Below are 18,100 nucleotides of genomic sequence, written 5' to 3'. Positions count from 1 at the left end.
TCATGTTCTTTTTCTGAGATACCTTTAAAATACCTGAAACTGCTCAAGTAATTAAATTTTACGAGCATATTAACATCACCTCAAAATGCTATATAGGTATATTCATAGTCAAGTCTAAATTCAGGAAATTTGAAAGTCAGAACATATGTTTCCAGCCCAAGATGAACATTTGTTTTACTTTSTATTACATAGCCAGTCAATTTAAAATCTGTATGGCTTCTTTCCTTGTGTGTCTCTTTCGGAAACATCTGTGAACATTTAAGTGTGTCCTGTGCTTATTAAATAACATTACTGTTGGGAGATCAGCATTTATGAGCTATCCTGTGAGAAATAAGGGAGGAATATTATATTTGACCAAAGTTTAATTTTCATCTGTCTATTAATTATTTTTGCTATAGCAAAAATGAACCTACAAGTGTATTGTTAGCAGTAGGCTTCTAAATGCAACACTGATAACCCACAGTTKTCTGCAAAGTACTTTTATAGAGCCAGGTCTTATCTAGTAAGCTGATCAGCTGGCTTAGTATCGTATCTAATTTATAGTAAGTTCTTCCTTTCCTGGAGCAGAAATGTCTTTCATATGGCTAATAAGCAATAAGCACTAAGCTTTATTGATCATATTTGCAATTAAACAAAAAGAATTTTAAGGAAATTGGGCCAACTGGTTTTGCTCTTCCTTCATCGGGGTTCTGTGAATGATTGCAGAAAAGTAACTTTTTACATTACAACACCAAARTAAAGCTATTGATCCAAACTCCCAACCAAAACATCTGAGCTCACCGGGGCTGATTCAGAGATTTAAGCAACTCTGCCAYGTCATGGCCAAAAGCTGCTTCCAGGAAGGACCTCCAGGCTCAAACTGACTTCACTTCAGACTGATTGCTCTGCAGCAGCAAGCTACAAGCCCTAAAGGCGCAGAATGACAGGAGCAGGTTTTGGGAAACAGTTGGCAGGGTAGATGAGCCATGCACTCAGGAGACAATACCAAGGAGCTTTTTACAGGACCAACCAGCCATTCCTGTCAGGGTCAGGGCTCATGACTATAGCTAAGAACAGAAGCATTTCAGCCATTTCCCAAAACAAGAATGTAGCAGAGTTCTGCTCTTTCAAAAGCCCAGGTCTGCTAAATCTCAGCCAGACCAATGAGCACCTCCTAGTGAGATGATGTTATCATCCAGATAAGGAACTCTCGGCCTTTAGAGACAAGAGAGATACAAAAGGACATGCTCCTGGCCTCATGGGAAAATCGGTACTGCCTATAAAGGAGCAGCACATAAAATTTCTAGGCCCATATTCAGGCTCAGAAAGAGACAGGCACCCTCTCTGAAGGTTATCCATGCCAGATTCCCATAAGCCTGCAATATTGCAGCTTGGCATCAGGTGGATAACAGCTGATAACCACCTAGGACATCCTGGACACTATCCACTTTTCAGATGCACATCTTTCCAGGAAAGCAGGCTCAGAATATTTCCTCAGAATACAAGATCTTTCCCAAGAGCCTCTCTGATTTCAGAAATTGCCATCTGTAGCACAGCCTACAACAGCAAARTGTGTAAAACTTACATTTCAGAAATTCCTTCTGGGACAAACAAGTCTTCTTTCCCACAAAACAAACAGTAATGATAAAACAATACTATGTGTCAACACAGCGACTATAGCACATATCCCTAACAATTTATACCAAAGTCCCCATTCACAGAATCACAGAATGGCTGAGGTTGGAAGAGACTTCTGGATATCATCTAGTCCAGCCTTCCTGCTCAGCAGGGTCACCTAGAGCATGGTAGACAGGGTTGCATCCAGGTGGGCCTTGAAGATCTCCAGAGAAGGAGACTCCACAACCTCTCTGGGCAACCTGKKCCAGTGCTCCGTCACTCTCACAGGGAAGAAATTCCYCCTCACGGTCAGGCGGAACTTCCTGTGCTTCAATTTCTGCCYRTTGCCTCTTGTCCTGTCACACGGGRCAACTGAAAAGAGTTTGTCCCCRTCCYCTTGACACCCTCCCTTCAGGTACTTGTACACATTGGTAAGATCCCCCCTCAGTCTTCTCTTCCCCAGGCTGAAGAGGCCCAGCTCTCACAGCTGTTCCTTGGAGGGCAGGTGCTCCAGCCCTCTGATCATCTTCGTAGTCCTACACTGGATTCTCTGCAGTAGCTCCATGTCTCTCTTGTCCTGGGGAGCCCAGAACTGGACACAGGACTCGAGATGAGGCCTCACGAGGGCTGAGGAGAGGGGCAGGATCACCTCCCTTGACCTGCTGGCAACACTCTTCCTAATGCAGCCCAGGATACCATTGGCTTTCTTGGCCACAGGGGTACATTGCTGCCTCATGGTTGACTTGTTGTCCATCAGCACTCCCAGCTCTTTCTCTGCAGAGCTGCTCTCCTGCAGGTCAGCCCCCACCTTGGACTGGTGCCTAGGGTTACCTCTCCCTAGGTGCAGGACTCTGCACTTGCCCTTGTTGAACCTCAGGAGGTTCCTCTCTGCCCAGCTCTCCAGCCTGYCCAGGTCTCTCTGAATGGCAGCACAGCCCTCAGCTGTATCAACCACTCCTCCCAGCTTGGTATCATCAGCAGACTTACTGAGGAGGCACTCTGTCCCCTCATCCAGGTCAYTGATGAAGAAATTGAACAGGATGGGACTCAGTACTGAGCCCTGGGGGGCACCACTAGCCACAGGCCTCCAGCTAGACTCCATACCACTGATGACGACCCTCTGAGCTCTGCCTTTCAGCCAGTTCTCAATCCACATCACTGTCCACTCATCTAACCCACACTTCCTGAGCTTCGCTAGGAGGATGTTATGGGAGACAGTATCAAAAGCCTTGCTGAAGTCAAGGTACACAATGTCCACTGCTCTCCCCTCTTCTACCCAGCCAGTCATTCCATCAYAGAAGGCTATCAGATTGGTTAAGCAGGATTTCCCCTTGGTGAATCCATGCTGGCTACTCCTGGTCACCTTCTTCTCCTCCATATGTCTGGAGATGACATCCAGAATGAGCTGTTCCATCACCTTTCCAGGGGTGGAGGTGAGGCTGTTGCCTGGGTCCTCCTTCTTGCCCTTCCTGAAGAGTGGCGTGACACTGGCTTTCTTCCAGTCCTCAGGCACCTCTCCAGTTCTCCAGGACCTTTCAAAGATGATGGGAGCAGCCAGCTCCCTCAGTAACTGCGGGTGCATTCCATCGGGGCCCATGGATTTGTGGATGTCTAGCCTGCCCAGAAGGTCTCTAATCCTATCCTCCTCAACCAAAGGAAAGTCTTCCCTTCTCCAGACTTTCTCCCTCATGTCCAGGCTGCAGGAATCACGAGGCTGCCCTTAGCAGAGAAGACTGAGGCAAAGAAGGCATTCAGTAATTCTGCCTTCTCTGTATCCCTTCTCACCAGGGCCCCYGCCCCATTCAGTAGCRGGCCCATGTTTCCCCTAGTCCTCCTCTTGCTGCTGATGTATTTGAAGAAGCCCTTCCTGTTGTCCTTGACATCCCTTGCCAGACTCAATTCCAACTGGGCCTTAGCCTTCCTCGCCGCATCTCTACATACTCTGGCTGCATTCCTATAATTCTCCCAAGTAGCCTGTCCCCTCTTCCACATTCTGTGTACTTTCTTCTTCTCTCTGAAGAATTTGTCCAGGAGCTCCTTGCTCACCCATGCAGGTCTTCTGCCCCTTTTGCTGCACTTCTTACTCATAGGGATGCACCACTCTTGAGCTTGGAGGAAGTGATGTTTGAATACTAGCCAGCTCTCACAGACCCGCCTTCCCTCTAGGGCCTTAACCCATGAGACTCCACCAAGCAGGTCTCTGAAGAGCCCAAAGTCCGCTCTYCTGAAGTCCAGGGTTGCAATCCTGCTTGTTGCCTTACTKCTTTCCTGCAGGATCCTGAACTCCACCATCTCRTRGTCACTGCAGCCAAGGCTGCCCCCAACCTTCACATCTCCAACCAGTCCCTCTCTGTTGGTAAGGGCAAGGTCCAGCAGGACAYCCTTCCTCGTAGGCTCCTCCACCATTTGTGACAAGAAGTTGTCATCAATGCACTGCAGGAGCCTCCTGGACTGTTTGTGCCTTGCTGTGTTGTCCCTTCAGCAGATGTCAGGGTGGTTGAAGTCTCCCATAAGAACCCGGGCCTGTGATTGTGAAGCTACTTCCAGCTGCCTATAGAAGGCCTCATCAACTTTGTGTTCCTAGTCATGTGGCCTGTAGAAGTGTCCCCCGTGCTAGCCTGTCCTTTGATCTTTACCCATAAGCTCTCAACTGCCTCCTCCTCCTCCACCCCTAGGCAGAGCTCAATGCATTCCAGTTGCTCTCTCACATAAGGAGCAACTCCACCACCTCGCCTTCCTGGCCTGTCTCTCCCAAAAAGCACATAGCCATCCATGGCAGCATCCAGTCATGAGAGCTATCCCACCATGTCTCCGTGACTGCAATGAGATCATGGCCCTGCGATCGCACACAGATCTCCAGTTCCTCCTGTTTGTTCCCCACGCTGCGTGCATTGGCGTACAGGCATTTCAGAGAGGTGGTCTTGCCTGCAGGTTTCCCAGGAAGGATGTACGGGGGTCGCCCATAGCCATGTCCCAAACGCACATCCCCAGCTGCATGCACCCGTTGGAGGCCYCCCAACCCAATTTGTGTTTTGTTGTCTACCCTGTCTGTATGACACCTCCCCTCCCCCTCCTACCTAGTTTAAAGCCCTCTTTACTAGGCTGGCCAACCTGTTTGCAAAGGCAAATGTGCCCCGCTTGGTGAGGTGAATCCCATCTCTCCCCACCAGTTSTTGGTCTTCAAACCATGTTCCATGGTCATAGAATCCAAAACCCCATTGCMAACACAGCGGCGTAGCCAGTTGTTGATTTGGAAAATCTTCCTACTCCTCCTCCCATGCCTCCCCCTAATCAGCAGGACCGATGARAAGACCACCTGGGCTCCCAGAGCCTTGACCACCATTCCCAAGGCCTCGAAGTCTTCTTTGATTGTCTCTAGTTTGTTCTCTGTATTGTTAGCACCCACATGAAAGAGCAGCAGAGGGTTGCAGTCTGATGAGCRGACAMGCCTTGGTAGCCTTTCAGACACATCTCGTATCCTTGCCCCTGGCAGGCAGCAAACCTTTCTAGAGGAGGGGTCAGGTCACCAGATAGGCATCTCTGTCCCCCTCAGCATGGAATCACCCACTACAACCACTCCTCACCTCTTCCGAGTGGTCATGCAAGGTGCAGGGTCAGACAGCCCAGCTGCTTCCCTTGAGACCAGGTCCGGGTTCTCCTCATCCTGGAGTGCACTAAACCTTTTCTTCAACTGTAACTCCAGGTCTACAGGAGGATTAGGGGCCTTTCTTCTTTTTGTTTGAGAAGCAACTAGCTTCCAGCCTTCTTCGACCATGCTGTGCTGTACTATTTCACTCTTCACAGAGTCCTCCAGCAACTCCCCTGCTGTAGGGAATTGGGACTCCAGGAGCAGCAGGGTCTCTGCGGACACCCTATCTCCTGCTCACTTTCTTGTATGTTTCGCAGTCTACTGACTTCATCCTGCAACTCTTTCACTTGAGGACACAAATCCTCAACAGTTGCACACCTCTTGCACGAGGGCGGACCATCAGTCCAGGCCTTCTGGAGAGGCTCCAAACACTCCCTGCAGCCCAGGACTTGTGGGGTAGCATCTGCTGCAAGAGGCTCTGTCTGGGTTGATGCTTCTGACACAGCTGATGTAGCAATTCCTACAGCTACTGGAAAATATGCTTTACAACAAGTTACAACCATGTTAGCAAGAGCAGGCACTACTAGCGCAGGAAAAAAAAAAAAGATGTCCTCTTCCACCTAACTGCGCCCCTCCTGCACGAACTGCTGCGCAAACTGCTGCCTCCGGGAGCTGTGCTCCAGGCCTGGCTCTTAAAAAGACCTCTCCCTACTACCAACCCACAGGGTACTTGATCCACCCTAAACAAGGGCTACCTGTGTCAAAACCCCCAACTCCTCTATTCAGGGGCAAGGGAGACTGCTCGTTAGCAGTAGCTATATCCAGCTACAGTGAGGGGTAAGCGCTGGGGCTTCTCCCAGGAGAGCTTAAGGCTTTCTGCAGTTGCCCTTGCCCAGCTCCCCTTACCTGTTTGCAGAGTCACTCTCTAGTCCCCTCGTTCCACAAGGGTCAGCAGACCACAATGTCCAACACTGGCCCCAGAAGCTCAAGGCAGAGCCGAGACAGTGATGTGCAAACTGCTGTGTCTGTTCGCTGCCTCTGTTAGCTGCGCTCTGATCATGTAGTCCAACCTCCCGGCTTAAGCAGGGTCACCTACAGCATGTTAGCCAGGATCGCGTCCAGGCGGGTTTTGTATATCTCCAGAGGAGATTCCACAACCTCTCTGGGCAACCTGTTCCAGTGCTGTTGAGAGCGGCTAGTGAACATACCTTTTCGTGGTTCAGGTTCACAGGCCTGGCCTCCAAGATCAGTTTGGCCCCTGCACAAGATAGCACTGTCCAGATCATGAGCACTCACCGTGCACTTTGCATGCATGCAAGAAACACTTGCAAGCCCAGTGGATAGGTTGTTCTCACCCCTCAGAATGATGCATGGGATGTTTTTATTAGATACAGCAGGTGCCCAATCCAGCAGTATGCCATGGAAAACTCAGCAATTAACTCCAAAATGCTTCCACTTTTGTACATTCATTTATAGTCAGAAGTGCAGCTTGGCATTCTCCATCCTTCTGTTTTTTTTGGTTTAAGGCAGTGAGCATATTGCTACATTCCTTGGCTATACCATCAAAGAGGTTATTCACATCCCATATTGGGGAGGCCTCCAGCTGTAAACAAAGTATACTTCCAGTCTTCAGAGTTCAGTGTTGGAGACCTGACTTCCTCCTCCTAATGGAGCATGAGGCCTGAACTCCCACATGCCTCCTCTGGGTCTTCCTACCAAAAGCCTTGGGAAACATATCACACAGGCAGAACTGCTTCTTCCTCCAGGAATTCCTCCACTAGTAAAAACATCGTTTGTTTTTTCTCCATTTTAATCTAGTAGTCTTCTCCACCCATGTCTCCAAGCAGCCCGCGAGAAGAGACCTTTACATAACAGATTGTAGCAGGCTAATTTTTCAAAACTGCGACTCTACTAACATTTTTTGTTCCTGATGCACAAAACTGCTTGCAGTACCATGCTCCTATCCCTCTCCTCCACCACATGCAGGCTCAGAATCTGCCTCTTATTAAGGCAGTGACATTGTAGGAGTGGGAGATTGCTCTACTTCTGCCATAGTTTTTTGAAGTGGATTGAGGTCAAGGATATGGCAAAACAACTTTTTAAAATAAGGCTTAATTTGAAAAAAATATCTTTTCAAAACAAGCATAGCATTAGTAATATACCCAGAAAAATATACATATTTAAAGATTCAGAGGCTTCAAAATAGATTTTTTTCCCTCTGATTTTCCTGATTTTCAGGATCCCTCTGATCCTGATTTTACTCTGAATAATAGTCAAAAAACATTTATTTGGTAATGTAGATAATACATGCATAAGAATTTTCATGAAGATACAAAAAAGAATGCTGCCTCAATACTGAATATTTGGTACATTTTGTCCTTCCCTTAAAAACAGTTGTTTTACAAATTTTACATTCATACAAAGCTATATTTATACTTAAACCACTCAGAAAATACTTGTTTTCAAAAACCTGTCTATCAGAAATAATAAACTCTAATCTGCTATATTTAGGAAATGTTAACCTAAGGTATTGCTTAACAATACATAATCATTTGTGCTCTAGTTCAATGTTTTCTCTGAGCCAAGAAAAAACCTGTGTGTTTATTTCTTCCATGATATCATCTGTTGTTCGTCCTTTGACTGACATCCCATGGTTTGCTTTATCAATCCAATGAATTTTTTTAGGAGCTTTCATTTTGCTTGCCACATCTTCTAACAATTGCTATGGAGAAAATCAAGAATGGGAAAAGTCAGAGAATCAGATGCTAAAAATTGTGCAAGTTACAGCTGTCTCTTTACCCGTGCAAAACATAATAGGCAACTATTAAAAAAAAAGTGGAGTTATGTGCACATTAAAAATATGTTGACAGAAAAGATGTGACAGTCCCATATTCAGTAATGGAATTTGCTAAAAGGTTAGCCCTCAATGTCAGTCTATCACTCAAATGAAAATAGAAGAAATTTAGAACTTAAAAAACTTGTAGAGGCCATAATCCTGTGAATGCTCCTTCCCGGCACTGATAAAGGAATCTACTCTCACTGCCAGAGGGTATTACTAGCAATAAAATGACAGAACTTGTTAAGTCAGAGTTGTCTACAAGGGTAGAATATCAATATAGTTCCTGAGAGACTAGCTTTGACTCTGCTCAATTCTCCTGGTAAACAGATCTAAGATAAACGATAAATTAGTCCAGAAAAAATTAAGATTTCCCCTGTTAAGAGGGCACTCCAAGTATGTGCTGGTTTCTAACAACCAACTTTGGTAGCAACCTGTTATGAAAGTGTTATGTCTCCCTATAAACTGTCCAGGCATGGAAAATGCTAAGCACATAGTCTCAAATTTGAGTAGGACTGTTTAAGAACAACATACATGTACTTTGCAAGAAAACAAAGCAGAAAAACATTATAATGTTCACTGAATACTTGTTTTTCATCGCAACAAAAACACCACTTTCTTTCACAGATGTCTGTCTTGTGCACAGGCCTGCTTTGCTGGAAAAATGTATCACAAAAATATGATGAACATGGATTGGTAGCATAGTGTAATGTTTCTATTTTGTAACCTGAAATGGTTAATACAGAGTTAAGACTGTTGTCAGGTTACATAGCAAATAACTCTCTGCTTCCACATACTGTTTATAATTTGGAATCCTATAAAGACAAAACATGTAAATCAGCAATACTTTAGTGGCCCAAGAATGGATTTTACAGCAGCTGATCAAGTATGAGCCAGAAGTGCTAAGCAGCAAAAGATAGCACCTCACGTTTCCTTAATTCTGATGGTGATGTTTCCTACATAAAGCTTCCTTCAGAAGATACATATTTAGAGAAGCCTATTAATCAGTCACAGCTGTGGATACCAATACTAAAGTCACTGAGACTAGTTCCTGTTCCTCCATACTGCCCTTCATAGTGGCATTTACTGGGATACTCACTTTTTCACACATCTCATCTGCTGATCCTGAGACAAATAACACTGGACACCTGATAAATAATAAATCCTCATCCCGGAGCTTGGACTGAAGTTTTGGTCGATGCAATGGGTAAGATAAACACACTAAGCCTTGAATGAAGTCATCACCACCATCCTGGCTAAGCTGACGTATCACTGAGGCAGCAGCTCGTGAGCCCATGGAACGGCCTTTCTCCCATGTAAAAATAAAGCAAGAAAGTATATCCACTATCACGTCATCTGCATTCCAATAGAATAAACAATTCCTAAAAACAATCCTAAGTATTTTTCAGTGCAACAGTGGTATAAAATTCCAGAGATACTTTCATTCATCAATTCTGTGGAAAATATTAACTAGAATTTTTTGTTTTCTGATAAGATATCTCACTGGTTATGGTTTCACATCACTATTTAAAAAAAGGAAAAAGAAACAGATACGGCTCCTTTGGAATACTGGAAGGGATAATAGTTCATCCTATGGAAAAAAACGAGGAATAGACCCTACATTCTAGACCTCTGAAATTCTGAAGAGCAATGCTATTCTCTTGTATTGATTTTCTTACACAACTTTAATCTGCTCAGAATATAAATGAAGTTTTCTGGTCCTTGCTCCCAACTCATATCTAGAAAGTGTTTATGCACACCTCAAATTTCAGCATAAAACTAAATTTAAAGAGGGGAGAGGAAGAAGGGGAAGAGGGAACAAACCTGTGGCATGAATAATAGCAAGGTGGGGGGGAGTATCAAAATATGTCCTTGAAGAAAAGGCATACGAGTCTATGATGCTCTAAAATTGAATGCTACAAGTGTCTGATTCCAATGGGACTAACCCGTATTAAGGTGGATTTGGTTTAGCTTAGTCAGAGGACATTCAGATTTTCCACTATCAAGTTAACCCTAATCACCCCCAAGGAATCAGAAGGATGTACTGGGAATCTAATCATTTATTTTTGCATTTTGCCGGAGAAAACATCCAAGATATAATAAAATTGCAAAGTCTTCCCATACTAAATCCCAAGCTTCCCCTGCCATGCTTTTCAACTTTTCCAAAAATAAATTTAATTAGTGCATATCTTCTGTGTCAAACTTGTTAACAAGAAATATTAAACAGATCAATTCCCAAACCCAGTCCTGAATTTCATCAGCAATCCCACTCTAGCTCATTAATCCTTCTTCTGGCTGCTTCCTTACTCATCTAACAATTCTTGTACTAACCTCTAGCTAAACTACTTCCCCCTTGGTTACATAGCATAGTAGTAACTGGAATCTGGGTAGGATGCATCTACTTCACTTTTCACACAATATAACTGATTTTCTGTCTGCCACTGTGTTTCCGTAGCAAAATCTGTCTTGGGAAAACAGTCATTTGCAAGCAACTGGAATTATTCAAGACACAAGTAATCCCATACACATGGATTTTCAGTGAAGTCATGCTTTTTCAGTTAAGAGTATAACGTTTTCTCTCAAAGAATCTGGAAAACATGGCCTATTTCTTATTCTTGAGCAAAATCTGCAGTAGCCGTAAGGATAGTGAATGTCTAGACAACCATATTCCCACAGGAATTTTTTGAAAATGTCAAGCTAGATATTCCCCTTTTTGATCCAAGACGCAATGCTGCTCAATGCAGCTGATACAGAGCTGAACTGTGTACCTGCCTGGCTCATCCACCAGCTATAGAGCTTGCAGGTTTCAGCTCCAGGTTAAAACACCCAAAGGCAGATGATGTACCTTGACTTGGTACCTATGTTCCACTGCGGTCAGCAGACAAATAATTAATGAAGATTACAAAGCATTCAACTCTCTTTAAGGAAATCCTACTAGCAGACAGCTGAATTGCTCTCTCTAGGCAATCTCTAGTTTCTCTAACTAGTGAGAATTTATTTATTCAGCTTGTTACCATGTTAGACACCAAGTGTTTGGTACCTATCTCAAACTGGAACCCATGCTTCACTTCCGAGGTTCATTCATTTTTTTACCAGAGTAGGGCAGACTTCAAAGCAAGTAATTGCAGATTATAATTGTTAAAGTCAGTATAAGAGGAAAAATTACAGATAATGAAAACCTTACCTGCAAGGAAAACACCTGAAAGTTTATAATCATCAGAAAGCTTTAAGTATTCCTAAGAAGTAAGAAAGTGAAATATTACAAGTCATCAGCGGTTAGCAGCACAAATGGTTTTGTTCCTGTGTGTGGTTATTAAACATGAAATGGGAGGAATTCTCCCCTACTGATTAAACAAAGAACATATATACATACAACATTTTGTTTTTCACACAAGTAACTACATAATATTTTGTGGGAAAAATGCAAGATGAGTAATAATCATGAACAACTTCACATTAGTTCTCAGAAAGTCTGAAAGTTCAGATATGCTATCAAGTTACTAAAATGTACCTAATTACTGTGCATCAGCCTCGTTATAGTAACAGACCACATTTAGGCTTTTGGCCCATCACAAGGCACAGTAAATTAGCACAAAGACCTTCACTGAGGGTTTTAAGGTCATATATTTTACTTTATGTTTCCAGCAAAAAGGTTAAGACATGCAATCAGTTACTTTTGACAAAAAAAAAGATAAAATTCAGCAACAGAATTTTTCAGTTTACAGAACTAATTTGATTTTTTAAATTAGTATCTACGATCTTAGCATAAGCCTTTAAACTACCGTTATGCAGTAGCATACTAATATAAAGTGGCTAACAACATTATGCTTTGAAGAAAAATATCAGAGAGCACAGACATTAATACTAACAAAGGCTTGCTTCAAAAGTAAGGCAAACAATCACAATGACTTCATGCAGATGAATTCTTTAAGAATTGGACATAGTTCTCCAAATAAAAATATGTGATGCCCTTACAAATCCTACCTGAATCTCGCATTTGATGCAAAGTGCTCAGATTACCTTCCCATGCCCTATATAATCAGAGGAACAGTTCCACTCCTTCCTACACACTCTAGAACAAGAACAGACTCTAAGCTAATACTACCATAGCAAAAGGTTGCTCATTTCAACAAAATCCAGATATGTAAGAGCATCTTAAATAATAAATAAGCAGCAAAAAAAAAAAAAAAAAAAAAAAAAAAAAAAAAAAAAAAAAAACCCACAAACATAAAATGGTTTAAACTGCTTTTGTAACCAAAAATTATTTTGGTATTTAGGGCCCTCATGTGGTACTTCCAATTTCCTCTGCCCCAAATCCTTCTGCATCCCAGAATCCCCTGCTTTTCTTTCCCCAAAGTTTGATCTCTCAGCACCAAACACTCAGAGAGCCAGCATAATTCCCAGGTCAATTTCCTTTCTTTGAAATTGCCTCTGAAAACTGTATCCCTTATTCCCCTTCTCATCAAGCACCTCACCAGGCTCCAAGAATGTCTACCTTCTACCCCATCCTGTCCAAATCCTTTCATTTTTCCCAGCTAAAATTCTCTCCCACTGAACATCCTTGCTCTATTTAAGCCCTTGTCTCAAGCTTTTCTTTCTCTCCTTGAACTCAGAGCCACATACTTGCTACAGCTGTTTAGCTCCATGGTGAGCTCCGTTTAGCTAACCAGCGCTTCTGCTTTTTCCATATTTGCTTGACTAATCTCTGATGGTAATTTAGAAAATCCAAAGTAGGTAAGTTTTTTTTTTTTTTTTTTTTAAATCAGATGCGAGCATTTCAAATTAAGGAAAAACTGGAGGTACTGTAGCCCTCTCTGGAAGCATATCCACGGATCTGAGCTTTGACAGAATTTGGTCACTTCTTACCACAACTGTTTTGTATGCTTTAGCCCTATAAGCAATGTTAAGGCCTTTACAAGTAAACCGCAGGCACAGAACTCCATGGGATGCAAGATAGCCTGCCAAAGAAACTAACTGAGGGAAATTCATATCTCCTCCAGCTCCATGGGTAAGAATCACTCCACATGTTAATTTCTTCTTTGGGACAGAAAAAATAGCATCCAGATATTTGTTTCCAAAAGGTATTTTCACTTTAACCTGGAAACAAAAACAAAAAAATATAATGAGAAAAATGAATGTATTATTTCCAGCCTATAAATTATGATGATGAAAACCAAGTGATAGGGGAAAAAAAATCTCTCTGTTTAAGAGTACTAGATGGCACTATAAGGAAGTAATTCTACCTCTGGTTCAAGGATTTTCCATGCAATTATGAGCAAATCACCTTATTACTCTGCATTTCAGTTTCTCCATATGGAAAATGAAAGTATCAAAGCTTCCAAAGGATGTTTCATGGCAAAAACATTCTATGTATTTCTATATCAATCCGAGTGCTAACTGCGTGATTAACTTGAAAAGTTCCCCATAACAGAATTGCCTATAACAAAAACATATTTAGATTCTGACCACTTATTGCAATGCTTTTGAGTCTACAGAACCCCATGGAGTCTATAGGACCAAGAGAACTCTGTGATGGCTGCAACAGTCTAATCCTGTAGCTGCAGGATCCATGTTCAAGCTTGATTATATAGGGAAAATACTAAAACGGAGCATCATGAGAAATGGATTTGAATATAGTCATTTTAGACATTAAACATAACTTTAAAACTCTTGAAAGCAGAGGAAAACATACTGAGACCAAGATTGGACCTCGATTTCATACCACTGTATACCCAGTTGCCACTGCCTCTCAAATATGCTTTCTTGGTTATAATAGAGGAACCAAGCAAGGAAGAAAGTGGCAGACAGCCGTGTTACAGAACCGATACCTTTATAGCCTTCTCACTGCTCAGCCAAAATGCAGGAATGCAAACATAGGCTACCAAAACCAAAATGGCAGTACGAAGTGTATGGCAGTCAGCAGTCATATACATACATATAGAGAAAGAACATCAGAAATCTAAGTATCCAACACTTCTGCTTCTTGGCTACTGAGATATTGCTCAGGGCAGCCTCTCAAGGAGGATATCAAGTTCGGCAGGACTCCACTGGTCAACATGTATACTTTAAATCTCACCTAGAAAGGCAATACAGATCAAAGCTAATGTGACTCACTAGGAGGAACGCTGAGTTGCCACAGTCTGTATCACTTTTAATTTCTAGCGGTAAATTAGGAATATAATCCAAAGTAGATTGTTGCTACGTATTCAGCCATAGTCATTAAAAGAAGCTGAACACTCTGCAACCCTTTTCATGTTGTTGAGACAACAGCAATATATGAAAAATGAGAATTATGAGCATAAATGCATTTTCCAGTATCTGCACAAATGCAAAGCTAYGAAACACCACGTTGCAAATGCAGCGTTGTCTGAAATGTTTTGACCTTCTGTTCTTTATTTGCAGAATTTGAACTCTGAACCGAATTTAACCATGAATTTCTTTCGCAGTTCCTTTTTAAGCAACRACCACAGAGTTAAAGGAAGCAAGCTTGGAAAACCACCCCAATTCGCAGGCCTCCTGACRCTGACAGCTCGGCTGCAGCGACTGCTTATTTCAACTTTTTCACTGATTCCAAAGGGCCGAACCAGCGGGGACGCAGACCCACCGGCGTGCTCCGGAGAACGCGTCCCCGCGCCCCAGGACAGCGCGGGCGGCGGAAGGCCAGCCATACCTCTGCGTGCCCGCTCATTTCTCTCTGAGGGCAGCGGCGTCTGTCCGCGGTGAAGACACCGCAGAGGACCACGGCCGCCTGAGCGGGGGGGCGGGGAGGGCAGGCAGGAGGGCAGGGGAGCGGCGCGCGCCAGGCGCCCAACGCCCGCCGGACGCGCCCGGCCCACAGCGGTTAACGGTCCCCCCAGGCTGCTGCAACCGTTGGGGACACCGGTACGCCGGGGGCGGGGCGGAGGGGTAAAGATAGCTGAGGAGCATGCGCGAGAAGCCGCAGTTTGATTGGCCCGCGCCRCTCGGGAGCCTTCTGTCTCCTCCCACCTCCCCGCCCCCTGTCTACCTGACGTAACGTGAATGACAGTCCTCCCTCCAGCGCGCAGGGCAGCTGCAAAGGGCTGCGGCGGTGTTTGATTGGCTCGCGGAACAACAAGGCCCCGCCCCGTCGGCGAAGGGCGGGGCTTGGTGGCCGCCTAGCTGGAGGGCAGCGGGGGTTGGGGCAGATTAATGGCGGGGAGAGGCTGGGTATGGTTGGGTAGCTGGCGGGGGAGCGGGAGAAGACGGTCTTGCTGTTGCATGCCCACCTTTCAAATAGTGGTGGTAGAGTCATCCTTCAGGGAGGTAGTGTGTCTGTTTCGGAGAATCTCTTAGTGAGACYCATGTAAGCAAAGAAGGCCTTGGAGGAGAAAAATGCAGACTGTAAGTCACGATTCTGAAGAAATAAAGATTATTACTGAAGAATAGCTTGGAAAAGTGGGTTCTCACTTCATGGAAGGTGGGTTTGGTCCTTACTATGAGCTGGGTGCCCAGAGCTATGCTAGGTAATTTTTCTGACAGCTTGACAGCACACTGGGTCAGTGTGGTGGTCACTAATGGAAGACAAAATACACTGTTAAGAGTTCTAAGTGCCAAAGTCTATSTATCTCCTAGGTTGTACTTAAGCTTGTTCAATAAAAACAACAAAAAAAGACAGCTTTTATCCAGTGAAATTAAAGTTAGCACCAATATTCTAAAACAATATTTTCGATATTTCAAAAACTTCTTTTTTTCTGAAATCCTCTATGGCAAATTATTTAGTTAGGGATCATTAATCTCTGATTTATAAGATGTTATCACCAAATGAAGACATTAATATGCTTTTTGCATACTAATGGAAAATAAAGGTGCTCTAGCTTGTATGCAGTGTCACCATACTCACTGGATTTTATGAATGACTGATCCAAATACTCAGGTCTTCTGAGAGGTTTACCCAGGAAATAAGTTCAGATGTAGCCCGTATCTCACTGATAATCCTTGCTGTCTAGAGACTGCCAGTTAAAGACGTAYTCCAGGTCTAGACATTATTATCATAAAATGAAAGTTTTAAGGATGGAAATGAAGAAGTTTGGCTATAATAAAGCTGAAGAAGACAAGGAGCTGTATTTGTCTCAGAAATGCCTAAAAAACATGAAGCAAAATCAAGAGGTGGGAGCATAAAATTGCGTGAAAGCCATCAAAACAGTTCACATGGATTATACACATTTCAAGTCACTGGGAAAATGACTTCAATGGATTCAACCTTTCGTAACTGCAGAGTCTTGAGGTAGCTGTTACTTGCAACACAGCTCACATCCAGGAAGTCCTGCAAACTGGTGGAAACAAAATGCCCATGGACTTTTCTGGTAACTCAGTAGTTRATTGCAGAAGTGTTTCATTCAAAGTAGTCCTGAAGATAGTCATCTTGGTCAGAGATCACACAGTTCTGATTAATACTTAGCACCAGCAAAGAATTTATAAATGAGCTAGTTTTGATTAAGAACATTTGTTATTCTGAAGAGAATCCAATTTCAACCTCAATTTCAGTTCTTATTTCAGAGTAAAGGAATGCAGGAAGAAACACAATTAAGGAAAAGTTCATGTTTTCATTTTCCATTCATTTCTTCTTTGTTGGTTCTCTTGCTGTGCTCAGCAGATGCTTAGGTACTCGAGTATGGTTTATCTTTTTGGAATTTTGCTTTTCCATCTGGTTGGGTTTTTACATTCTCCCTTTTTCCCCCCTCTTTCTTATTCTAGTCCACCTAATGTATTTCTCCTACTTTTTGTTATTCGTGTGCTGTCTTTAAAGWCTGCATGGAGCATGTATCGCATTAAATCTCCTCATGGTTAGCCCTCTACCTGCTTGAAAGCTCTGAGTTTTTATGCTTTTCGTATATGCTTTGTATATGCTTCATATTGTGGTTTTCAGACTACTAGCAGCTTCTTTATTCCTTATTTTTCTTAGCCCCAATCTCCTTTCAGTAGTAAATCTTTTTTTTTCTTCCTGTAAAAAACCCTTATTAAAGGTAGGCTAGCTAATATCATTTACAATCCTGAGCAACCAGAAGGAACTAGCTGAGGAAGCAGAGACACTTCTGCTTTAACGTTCAGATCTGTGGGAATAATGTCAACCTAGTCTGTTTTTCCACAATTCTACAATAGCCTCTTTTCTGGATGATAAGGTTCCTTTCTAATGTTACAAGTATATGTAATTTTCAAAGACTAGAAATTATGAATTAAGTACACAAGTTAGATGCAAGCTCATGGATACATTTTGTAGGACTGATAAATTCTGTTTTTTTATGAATTTCAGCATATGTAAGGAAATATGTTAATTTGACTACGAAGGAAATATTTTTCTAATTTCATGAGATACAGCAGCTCTTTCATATCTAGGTACTCAAAATTAAGACTGTGTTCTTAGGGGGACATCTAAGTAGATTCTGATTGATTTTCAAGTTTGCTGAGTAACCTGCTGAAATCCAAAAGTGCTCAGGGCAAGGAATCTTTAAAAATCTGACTTTTTTTTTTTTTTTTTTTTTTTACATGCCTAAATATGAATTAATAATGTAACTGTAAGCTTCTATCTTTAAAAATATTGATTATAAATCTTTTCTCAACTTCTAAATTCATATTTTTAAATGAAAAACATGGGGCTTCTTAAATGTTTTAGTTTGCACTTTGCTACAGATAAAACTGTTAAGTTGTATCATTTTTCTTTTGAATTTTAGCCCTAAATCACTCCTGGAAAAAAAAAATGCTCATAACAGTATATGATGCTTAATAATATAAATTCATCATCAAATATGAAAATTATGAACAGTGTGTGTTCAAACATGTCTCGACGTATGTTTTATGTTATAATATTCTATAGATTGCTGTAGGTACCACTGACAAATTTATTTGCTAAAGACAGCTGGATTTGAAGAAATAATGTATATTATCCACAATTTAAGCTTGGTCCTTCTTGACTTTCTCTAGAACATCAGACAATCCCTGTTTCTTTGGATTATACATACATCTTTCTGTGCTAGAGACTTAGATTTATATACAGTAGAAGCAACAGGGTGACCASTGGTCTTGTTGCTGAATAGATTTGTTTAGAAAACCAGTGCATAAAA

At 42.6% G+C, this 18,100-nt stretch overlaps 1 protein-coding gene across 1 annotated transcript; it reads right to left on the bottom strand.

Annotated features, from left to right (window-relative positions):
• Positions 1 to 7,452: 7,452 nt before the first annotated feature.
• On the bottom strand, positions 7,453 to 14,905 carry TEX30 (testis expressed 30). The gene is made up of 5 exons (XM_085306016.1): positions 14,692 to 14,905; positions 12,888 to 13,118; positions 11,206 to 11,257; positions 9,121 to 9,326; positions 7,453 to 7,907 (listed from the first exon to the last, which is right to left on the bottom strand). Exons 1-5 carry the CDS (start codon positions 14,707 to 14,709, stop codon positions 7,734 to 7,736), a joined length of 681 nt encoding a protein of 226 aa, XP_085162142.1. The 5' UTR covers positions 14,710 to 14,905; the 3' UTR covers positions 7,453 to 7,733.
• Between the last annotated feature and the right edge of the window lie 3,195 nt (positions 14,906 to 18,100).

Source organism: Rhea americana, unplaced genomic scaffold, assembly GCF_003343005.1.
Source record: "Rhea americana isolate MKP2758 unplaced genomic scaffold, rheAme1 scaffold_23, whole genome shotgun sequence".
Lineage (NCBI taxonomy): Eukaryota > Metazoa > Chordata > Aves > Rheiformes > Rheidae > Rhea > Rhea americana.
Note: the sequence above shows the minus strand (reverse complement) of the source record. Positions and strands in the feature narration are given on the sequence as shown.

Excerpts from the sequence above, each read along its gene's own strand:
- TEX30 (XM_085306016.1), bottom strand. Across the intron at positions 11,258-12,887 it reads AAGCATACAAAACAGTTGTG|GAATACTTAAAGCTTTCTGA; the intron begins GTAAGAAGTGAC and ends CTTACTTCTTAG. Across the intron at positions 9,327-11,205 it reads TTCAGGTGTTTTCCTTGCAG|GCCGTTCCATGGGCTCACGA; the intron begins GTAAGGTTTTCA and ends CATGGGAGAAAG.